Consider the following 11102-nt stretch of genomic DNA (forward strand, 5'->3'; position numbering starts at 1 on the left):
GCAATTCGTAACATATCAAAGGAATTGTAATCCATAACATATCATATACAAAATGGATGAAGAACAGCCCAAACTTAATACATACCGTAACATATCATACTATTTGGCGTGTCCGGATTTACATCTACTATGTTACGTCTACCCCTGAGTCCAGGTTGGCAACGGTCCTGCTGAGTTCAAAACGGAAGTTTCCCAGCTGTTTAAAAGGGTGGTTTTTGAAACATAGCTTTAGTTTCCTCAGTGTTGTTTCACAGTTGAAAAGTTCTAACTCTGAGACTTGATCATGTATGTGCTGAATTGCTTCTCCATCCACCTGCTGCTCCTCTTCTCCTCTCTGTCTGAAGTGGGTGAGTTCAAACAATCATAATCCAAATGAGATTTTATTGCTTTTCAACAGTGAAAGAAAGTGGACATTGCAATTGGCTGAACGGAGTCGCATTAACAGAAATCCCATGCAGCCTTCTTTACAAATTCGAACACTGGAATGTGAGATTTAGGCATAATCTACACGTCGATTAGGATTATAGAAATCCTCATTATTTCGTTTAATAATTTTTCACTTTGAGTGTAATTATTCCGTTAGCCTTCACTTTCCCGTTCTGAACTTCTAACGCGATTGGGGTGGGTGTGGCTTCTTGACAACGATCGCAAGAGTAGCTGCTCAACGATTTAATAATGACTCCAAGGCAGTTCCACCTCCAACACTGCTAAAACATATGCTATGCATGTGTCTGCAATCGGCGGTTAATTAAGGCTTGATCTGATTGAATCTAGGCCAAAGTGTTTTACATTTGTCCCATATTCTTGCAATGAAACAACACATTTGTATGGCTAGTTATATGCTAGTAATTTACACACTATAAAACAAGGATGGGCAATAATTCTGGCTCGAGAGCCACATAGGGATTTTGAAATTCAATGGAGGGCTGCACAAATTATTTTTGGACCAATTTCTTCAGGGGGGCATTTAATGGGCTGGCGGCCAGATATATCCTAATAATTATATTTCTGAAGTGTGCATAACTCTTCAAATCTGTCTATTAAAAAATACTTTTACATGTCCTTTTTCTGTTATTATAGTTCATTCCTCAGATGAAGATTTTGCATACAATGATGTATGGTGTAGGTTTAGCTCCAGAGATTTACATGATATGGAGTATATTTTAGAGCATAATTTTAACAAGATCATGGTGGCTCAGTACAACAGCACCACAGAGAGGTGGACAGGATACACAGCATTGGGAGTGATATCTGCAGAAAAGTGGAATGAGGACCCAGATGAGATCCCCAGGAGGAGAGCAGATATGGATGTGTTATGCAAGCCATACGCTACTCGGATCGACGACACAGTAGAGATGTTTATGGGTGATTATAACAATTCACTAACAACTGGAAGTTCTCCTTCACTTGATTTGTTTTATGTCTATAGCATATGCTCTGCAGTACTTGATAACATGTCACATTTTTTTTCAATTACATTATTGCATTTCAACAAAACATAGACCATGGAGTAATACTGTAGGTCAGTTGTAATAATCTAGTAAGGTTCAAAGCCATATTCTTCTAAATAAAGGAGGAATTGTTGGAATGAACCATAAACAACTGGAAATCTTACTGACTGTGGATTTAACTGCTTGAGCTGGGAAGGGACAGACTAAGGGGACTTTTCTGACTAGCATCCCATTGACAGCCTGACTAGCCAAAATCTTAAACTTACCCTTTACCAACCAAACCCTTAACCTAATTTTAACAAATTTGGAAATTCAACATTGGAGTGCTGGTCAGGCACATTTCCCACCATTTTAGGCTACAGATTTCTGTAGCAAGCACTCAACATTTCTGCTTGAAACCTTATTTTTCCAGTTATAACGTATCATCATTGATTCATTGACCTCCTTCTCTAGTTGAGCCCAACGTCACACTGAGGCTAGAGGGGCCATCCAGTGACTCCAGCCTTGTGTGTAGCGTCCACTTCTTCTACCCCAAACACATCAGAGTGACGTGGCTGAGGAACGGGGAGGAAGTGACCTCAGATGTGACTTCCACTGACATACTGGCCAATGGACTCTGGAGCTACCAGATACAGTCCTATTTGAAGTACACACCCACAACTGGAGAGAGAATCATCTGTATGGTGGAGCACATCAGCCAGACTGAGCCCAAACTTTATCACTGGGGTAAGGGTATGGGTGGAGTAAGGGTGTGTGGGTGGAGTAAGTGTATAAGTGAGAGCGACTTCACCCGACTCCCCAACAGGGCTGCAGAACAGTGGCTATTTCATCTTAGGGCTCACTAATATGAACATGGGGACAAGGAAAGTCAACTCTTAACTCATCAGCTGAAGAGTAGAACAGTCACAAGTCATCTCTGAAATGTTCACCAGTTTGTGTCGTATAGCCCAATGTCTCTGTTGAATAGGGAGATTAAAATACTATTTTCTTTTGCGTGTGGTTTGGAGACCATAATCTTTGTTAAATGTGTAATTGCAGACCCCTCCTTGCCTAAGTCTGAGAAGAATAAGATAGTGATCGGTGTCTGTGGGCTGCTGCTGGGGGTGGTCTTTGTAGTAGCTGGACTGATCTACTGGAAGAAATCTACTGGTGAGGAACCACAAGACTTATGAAAAATTACTGAAAAGGCACAGATAATGCTACTCACTGTATATCTATGGTTGTACTGCTATCTACCTGTACTACTGTTGTAGACTCAGTGCTCGATGATGGTTTATTCTCATGGCTCTTAATTCAGTATCTCTGTTTTTACTTTCAACAGGACGGCTGTCGGGTCTTATTGGTGAATGTGATTATGGGACTTGTGATTGAGGCCGTGTGGACGAAGGCTAGCTGATCAAATCCCACTCTGGAAAAAAAGGGTGATTTGTGGAGGGGAAGGGGTTCTACCTAGAACCCTTCTCATCCAAAGAACCCCTTTTTGAAAGCCCACTGGGAACAGACGTCAGTTCAATGTCTAGTTAGTTGTCAACTAACGTGAATTCAATGTGAAATCAATAAAATGCCACCATGTCATTGCATTTAGGCAAAAAGTTCAGTGAAAAAAATTTGAAATGCCCTTTAGTTGATGACTTTGCAAATTCAATCAGTTTTCCACATTGATTCACATATATTGTTTTAGTTGAAATGAAGTGGAAACAACGTTGACCAGTATTTGCCCAGTGGGAGGTTCTACATGGAATCTTTTTCATCAGAAATTCACATCAGAAATCATTTCTGTTTAGCAAAAGCCTTTGTTGATATTACAGTTTAAGTTCAAGACATTAGCTTGCCTAGGAATTTGTGGAGGAGTAGCCTTCACTGTCATTTGTGCAAATGTATTCTATTGTGTTTCTATTCAAGGATCCTATTCATCATCGAATCTAAATCCAGTTAATGTGTCTTTATTCACCAGCCCAACCTTTACCTGTGTTTTAATGTAGACTGAGTTGTCCCTTTAATTCTCCCTTTAATGTCCCTTTAATTGTGAACTGATCCATTGTACTGACTGTTAATTAGTTGATTGCTCACACCTGTGGCCTCCTGCCTCAAGGGCTCAGTTTTTTCAAATGGAGGATTCTGTTGAGTGTGTGGAAGGTACTGCGGAGATGTCTGCAAGTTGTTCATAAAAATAAGCTATAAGCAAGATCACCATCTCTGTCTCTCCGATGTGAGAGGGCATCGGTCTACCATCTCACAAAATTGTTATTATGTACTGTACATCTTATATAAAATGCCAGGCTACACGTGCCTGAATTGCTTACCCATATGGAAAAATATTATAAGAATCTTATGAGGTCCTTTGTATGTTGAAGAAAATATGAATAATATTTTTATATATGTCAGTCTATACTCTTATAAAAAATTGTTATTTGGGGTTCTATATAGAACCTTTTGGTTCTTTGTTTAAAATGTAATGGTAAATATGAAAATAAAAGCTTCCAAATTAAACGAAAATATGAATAATACTCCCACCTCTCTGTTATGGTTAAACCATTTATTTCTAGGTGGCTGCACAAGCTGTCTCTCTGTCCATGGCACTGTCCACTCAGTAGTGCTGAATTCCGGCCTCAGCTGAGCTCTTTTAAATGCATACATTTTCCTTTGTACTTTCTCATTTTCGTCATTTGTTTGCCATGCACCCTTGATAAAAATAGACTATGCCTTTGCTCCAATGCATTGATTTATCGTGCTTCTACACCTGCATTGCTTGCTGTTTGGAGTTTTAGGCTGGGTTTCTGTACAGCACTTTGTGACATCAGCTCAAGTAGGCAGGGCTTTAAATTTGATTGATTGATCGTTGTTTGATTTGTTTTTTGCAATTTCTGGGGCGGTTGCACAGGTATCGGTGCTCTCTGTGCCGTCTTTGGCCAGAAGAAGTAGACCATTTATTTAGCTTTATTATTTTCTATCAATTATTTTGGATTTGTGTGCCCATGAGAATTGTTTTCATGGTGAAACATAATGAAATGTTACATAGGTATAGTTAAATTATTTTTCCAAGATCTCCAACATCCAGAAAGCGTACAGGGTTTAAGTTCAATGTTCTAAATCAATTGTTAAACACTTATTAATTACAAATAACTGTCATAAATGCCATTCATTTTACCAGGCAAGTCAGTTAAGAACAAATTCTTATTCACAATGACAGCCTACCCCGGCCAAACCCAGACAACGCTGGGCCAATTGTGCGCCACCCAATCATGGCCAGATGTGATACAGCCTGGATTTGAACCAGGGACTGTAGTGAAACCTCTTGCACTGAGATGCAGTGCCTTAGATTGCTGGGCCACTATGGGACCTGTGTAAGGAAAGAAAGGTAGTGTTTTATGTCACATGATCTGTGAAGACTCCAAGCATTCAACTCATGCATTTTGTACAACTCATGAACTAGGGTGTAAACATGGTTTGATTCAACTTGTGTATTGTATTGAATGTAGGCTACCTGTTCTGCGTGTGTTCATGTGCGTAACATTGCCTAGGCTGAGAGGGGACCGGCCTAGTGGAGGGTTAACCCAACTAAACGCAGTTTAGCCACCTTTTTCCGAAAAATGCATTGAAAGTATTGGGAGATTTACTTTTTTCACCGCGACTGAAAATCAGAGTTTACACATCTATTATTTTACCACTACATCACTGGCTACTGGTAGGCCTATTTTAAGTTCATGGTAATAGGCCTACACATTGTAGACTAGTCTAGTAAATTGAGGGTGACTATCCCTTTTTCCCCAGGACAGTTTCAGCCCCATTTCAGGTGTCCTGACGTTTCAGGTTACAAAAATATGTCAATCAATTAATGTAGGCCTAATAAATTGCAATCACTGAATGTCATTAGGCACACTTCTTGGTGTTTTGTAAACGGATGTCTATTTCCATTCATCAAATGGAGCGAGTGTACAAGCACTAAAAAAAAAATGGGGTGCCTTCCCAGCTAGCACAGTGGATCTGGACCGATTCCGGCAGAGAGTCGGGGCACTCGGCTGAGAGTCAGACTCTGCCGACATCATGTGGCCCGAGTCTGGGCCGCCTTAGGCAGTATTAATTATGGCTAGGATGCGGGGATTGATCTCGGGCCGATTCCGGTGTGAGTTATCTGGCCCAAATGTATTACTTGGGGCTCAGGCCGATTCCGGTGTGAGTTATCTGGCCCAAATGTATTACTTGGGTCTCGGGACGATTGGGGCTACTTTCTGGCAGATGATTACACAGGCTGCTTTATATTTTATTCATTATTTATTTATTTTCCCATATTTTCTCATTGTTTCTTTGATCAAAAAAATACAATTAACATTTAAATTAAATTCTTTAAAAGTCCTAGTATTTTAGTATTTTGATACTTTGTGCAAGGCAATTTGTGGATGAAGCCTCCCGAGGGGCGCAGGGGTCTAAGACACTGCATTGCAGTGCTAGTTCGATACCCGTGCCGGCAGCGACTTGCACAAAATGCTAGTTCGAAATGCTAGTTCGATACCCGTGCCGGCAGCGACTTGGAGACCCATGTGGCGACGCACAATTGGCCCAGCGTCGTCCGAGTTAGGGGAGGGTTTGGCCGGCTGGGATGTCCTTGTCCCATCGTGCTCTAGCGACTCCTGTGGCAGGCCAGGTGCATGCACGCTGACACGGTCACAAGGTGTATATCTTTTTTTAGGGGGGGCGGATGGGTATAATTTGTCTGCATAAAATGTACAATAGTAATATTTAAAATGACTAAATCTGGTAATTTTGTATACAATTATTTACATTTGCATCGGGCCAATTCTGGGGGGATTCTGGTGAGATGCCAGCAAAATCGGTTGAATTCCAGTAGACGGAAACGGCCCGAAGTACTTGGGCCGATTCTGGGCAGTCATTCATTTTGATTCCGGGCCGAGTCCGACATCCGATTCCGGGACGATTCAATCAGTTCCGGCCCACCGGAAGAGGGCCGCTTCTGGGCCGAATCCTCTTTGCTTGCTGGGTAGTAGATTATGTATAAAAAAAATAAAAAATAAATGGACTAATTAAAGTTTTTCTATATCTGTGCAGTGATGATCTACGTTAATTTAATAAAAAAACATGAAGACTAAATCCTACTTCAGAAGGTAATTTAAAATCTAAGCATATTTTATAATTCACCCCAAAGAGAGAATAATCTATTCAATTGGATTCATTAGGATCTAATATTCTGCACTTCCTGTCTGCTGCAAATTGCGCTGTTCTATCAGATCTGCCTCCACACAGTTACTAATAAGTTAGCTGAAAATGTTTACAGAATTAGTTCTTTAGCTAGCAGGCACAAGGTTAGCTAGCTAGCTAACATTAACGTGCTCCAACTAGCTCAATGCGATGGTGATGGCCAAAAATCAGCCGCATTTGCCAGTCAAATCTATGATGGAGTATTGTGCATTATTGTAACAACAGTTTTTTGATAACATGTTTTGTCTGCGCATTTGTTGGATAAAATGTGACCGATGGTTAGCTATCTCGTTTGGTAATGTGTTACTAGCTAACACAACCTATACTAGCTAGCTAACTTGTTAGGTTTAAAAAAATTTATTTTTATTGATAACTTTAGCTAGTAAGTAGCTAGCTAGCTAACATAAGAGAGCTTGTGCTAGCTAGATAATATTAGCCAATTTAAGTTTGTCTGCCTATGTGTATTATAGCGAGCTAGCTAGTAGTGTAGCAATGTCCACAACTCCCGAACTGGTGGGGTGTGGTCATGTGTCAGCCGTGTATTTCTAACTTACGTTAGCTAATAACTAGCTAATGACTGAAGTTTTCATTTATTTTCGCTCATTTGCATGTGGCGCTCGCTCTGGTAGAAGACCAATGTGATGGTCTGACTTTTTCAAACTCAGCTTTGTTTTCTTTTCTATGTCTAAATTTGAGTATTTGGTATAGATCTAGCTAGCTAGCTACCTAATAAAAAAAATATGTAGCGAAATGGTGAATGCTTGTTATGTGAGGTCCAGGTAGCCGAGTCTTTGGCATGGATGGATATGTAAATAATGAATCAATTTTGTGACACACACTTTGCAGCTACTTGTTGTAGTTGCAGGTTCTTGATAATGTGTTATTGGTTAGGGTTAATCATCTATATTCTTCTTTTAACAGATGTGCATTGTGGCTGATTCATATTATCTCGAAACATAAAGGTATGTACATCTCAGCATATTGCATTCAATAATTGCACTTGTGTGGGCTAATTAGCAAACAATTTATGACATATACTGTACCATCTAACTGTAGGATCATAATTATGAAACGGATTTAGCAAAATCAGTCATCATTACCCTTAATATTAAAGATGCCGACCGCAATGTTGGTGACAAAATATTTTTTAAATCTCTCGCTTTGGTAGGAATTGGTCAATAAGCATTCAATACATTCATAATTACTGTCTAAGCTCAATTAGCTACAACCTTTAGTTGAATCCATATAATTTTGTCGTCAGCCATTTTGGCCACTTTCTGAACCAGTGGCCAAACTTCACATATGGCATCTTTAAAAGTAGCTTTTGACTAATGTAAGTGGTGCTCAGTCAAAATTGGACTAGCTACCATCTAAGACTGCTAGTTTGTGAATATAGGGTATTTTGCCTAGGCTATTGATTTGAGTGGATACTGAAGGTTATTGTTTTTCTTAGGTACCAACCCATGAGATGGCAGTGTACAGTCTGCAATTCAGTGTCATCCTCTAAGGGTGCTCTTCTGAAGCATTATAGACTACAGCATGGAACATTTGCTTGTGGAAATTCTATAGCTTGTCTACATTCAACTTGCCCTTGCTCTTTCAAAACACGGAACACAGAAGAGGAAACACTTGGGCCAGGAGTAGTTCTGTATTGTTTGTGCAACGTGTGTGGCACCCATTATCCTACTGAGAAGGACTATTTTCAACATGTTGGCACGCATCTAAAGAATCATGAAACAGGAGAATGTGTATTTGAAGGATGTGATTTTAGGACAAATATATATGGCACATTTGTGACGCACAAAAGCAGAAAGCACAATCCTCATTCAATCAGTGGTTTTAATGCAGATATTATTGGACAACACCAACATGAATTAATTGCTCAACCATATGTCTGTGACCCTTCTGTGCCGGAGTACAATGACAGTGAGGACACAAGTTTAGATTGTGATCATCAGGAAGATGTGTCAAATACAATTGTTGAAGAAATTGGCACTCTGCTATTGAAACTGCAGGACCTACTGGCGAACAAAGACATTGCAGAGAAGGCATTAACAAAATCCAACCTCTAGTTATGAGTCATTCTATGATGGTAAACATTATAAGCAAAATCATTTTTATGCTGTAGAAGAGTTGAGAATCTGTATAGTTCTTTATATTGATGACTTTGAGGTGTTGTAACCCTCTTGGAACTTCCTGGAAAAAGCACAAAATAATAGCTGTGTATTGGGTACTGGCAAATGTGCCATCAGAGTTGCAGTCCGCACTGACATCCATATACTTGTCTCTCCTGTGCAAAGCAGATGATGTTAAACAAACTACCCTCAGTCAGTCTGAAAAAACTTTGCTGCTCAAAGAAATATTGGAGGAAACGCACATGAGAATTGCCCTGATAAGGTTATTGCCACTCATAATAGGACCACGGATACCTTTGGATGAGCCAGCATGGGAGATTCTCATGATGTGAAAAGACATTGTGGAACTTATTGTGGCCCCTGTCCACACCAAGGAAACGATCTGTTACGTTGACTCAAAAATATTGGAACACTCATAGATTGTTAGACGTTTTCCCTGAAGTGAAGTTGTTCCCAAAACACCATTCTTTGGAACATTACCCTGGATTGACTGAAGCCTTTGATCCTCTGGTTGGATTATGGACAATGCGCTTTGAGGCCAAACATAGTTTTTTTCAAGCGTATTGTCACACACACTAGCAACTTAAAAAATGTGTTACAGAGTCTGGCAACAAGGTATCAACTGATGATGGCTTACCACTTACAAGGAAATGCAATGAAACCATTTGTGTACCATTTGTGTCACCAAAGTATCTTCAGTGCCTTTAGAAGGGCTGCATGTGGAAATACGGGAATCCGTTAAAAAAAGGAACCTACTCAAACGTGTACAATTGTCCAAGATACAGTATCAGTATGATCTTGCCTTATGGCCGTACTGGTGGACTACCTGACTCTGTGGAGATAATTCAGATCGTCATCTTGGAAAATTTCATTGTGAAGTTTCATTGTCAACTTCATTGTGAAGACACTAAGTGCCTGGTATGATGAGCATCTGAGGTCTTATCAGTTGGAGTACTCTGGGAAAGTAATTGTTGTTGTGCAGCAGGAACTTGGTGATGTGTACCACTTCAAATCAATCTAATTTTATTAGTCACATGCGCCGAATACAACACCCGCATGTGACTAATAAAATTAGATTTGATTTGAAGTAGACCTTACAGTGAAATGCTTACTTACGAGCCCCAAACCAACAATGCAGTTAAAAAATATATATGGATAAGAATAAGAAATAAAAGTAACAAGTAATTAATGAGCAGCAGTAAAATAACAATAGCGAGACAATATACAGGGGTGTACCGGTACAGAGTCAATGTGTGTGTGTGTGTGTGTGTGGGGGGGGGGGGGGGGGGTACCGCTTTCCGTGTGGTAGCAGAGAGAACAGTCTATGACTAGGGTGGCTGGAGTCTTTGACAATTTTTAGGGCCTTCCTCTGACACCGCCTGGTATAGATGTCCTGGATGGCAGGAAGCTTGGCCCCAGTGATGTACTAGGCCGTTCGCACTACCCTCTGTAGTGGAGGCCGAGCAGTTGCCATACCAGGCAGGATGCGCTCGATGGGTGCTTATAATGTGTCAGGGAATTGGATGATTACACTAAACATCACATTTGTTTCCCATTGTAGGTAAATACGATGGTCTAATGTACAGTGCATTTGGAATATATTCAGACCCGTTGACTTTTTCCACATTTTGTTACGTTACAGCCTTATTCTAAAATGGATCAAATCTTTTTTTTCTCTCATCAATCTACCTAATTTCAAAACCCAAGCAGTACCCCCATTGAGAAGACAAGATATGTGGTTTTACGTTGCTTGATTCACTACCTGGCTGAAGATGGAAGTGACCTCATTAAAGACTAACATCTGAGGGCAATAAAGCATTTTCTGATCGGAATATTCTATCCCCTGTGTTTGTGTGTGTCTTTGTGTGTGTGAGAGAGAATGTGTCTGTATTATTTATTTACAGGAAGCTGAAGGGGGTGATGTCCTGCAAGACCTTGCACAACATGTAATGAAATTCTATGTGATCAAGAATGAGGGTGCCATGTCGAGTGATGGTCCAAGTGATCACCGGTCTGGGCAGGGCCGCACAGGCTTGTGCCATTCTTCTTGACATGACATATGCTCTGAATCTCAGCTACCCCAAAAAGCTGAAGTACACATTCGAGGCATTCCAGAAACGGTTTGTGGAGCTGGACTGCTCAAAGCTCACAGTCAAGATGACAGCCCTCAAGAACAAAGTACCCTCTTAAGCAGAATGGCAGCCCAGAGGACAATTGTCATAGACTGAATGTCAGGGTTACTTTGTAACACCTTCGTAGTTAAACGCTGAGGAGCCTCTGGAACTCTTCTCTACCTTCATTT

General features: G+C 40.4%; 1 protein-coding gene and 1 long non-coding RNA gene across 2 annotated transcripts; both read left to right on the forward strand.

Annotated features, from left to right (window-relative positions):
* Positions 1-220: 220 nt before the first annotated feature.
* On the forward strand, positions 221-3956 carry LOC120031688 (DLA class II histocompatibility antigen, DR-1 beta chain-like). The gene is made up of 4 exons (XM_038977485.1): positions 221-347; positions 1905-2177; positions 2490-2600; positions 2773-3956. Exons 1-4 carry the CDS (start codon positions 284-286, stop codon positions 2820-2822), a joined length of 498 nt encoding a protein of 165 aa, XP_038833413.1. The 5' UTR covers positions 221-283; the 3' UTR covers positions 2823-3956.
* A 2451-nt stretch (positions 3957-6407) lies between these two features.
* Positions 6408-9878, forward strand: LOC120031697. The gene is made up of 3 exons (XR_005473748.1): positions 6408-6571; positions 7587-7627; positions 8119-9878. It is a non-coding gene; the product is annotated as an uncharacterized LOC120031697 (long non-coding RNA).
* The last annotated feature ends 1224 nt before the right edge of the window (positions 9879-11102 follow it).

Source organism: Salvelinus namaycush, chromosome 3 (assembly GCF_016432855.1).
Source record: "Salvelinus namaycush isolate Seneca chromosome 3, SaNama_1.0, whole genome shotgun sequence".
NCBI classification, from domain to species: Eukaryota; Metazoa; Chordata; class Actinopteri; order Salmoniformes; family Salmonidae; genus Salvelinus; species Salvelinus namaycush.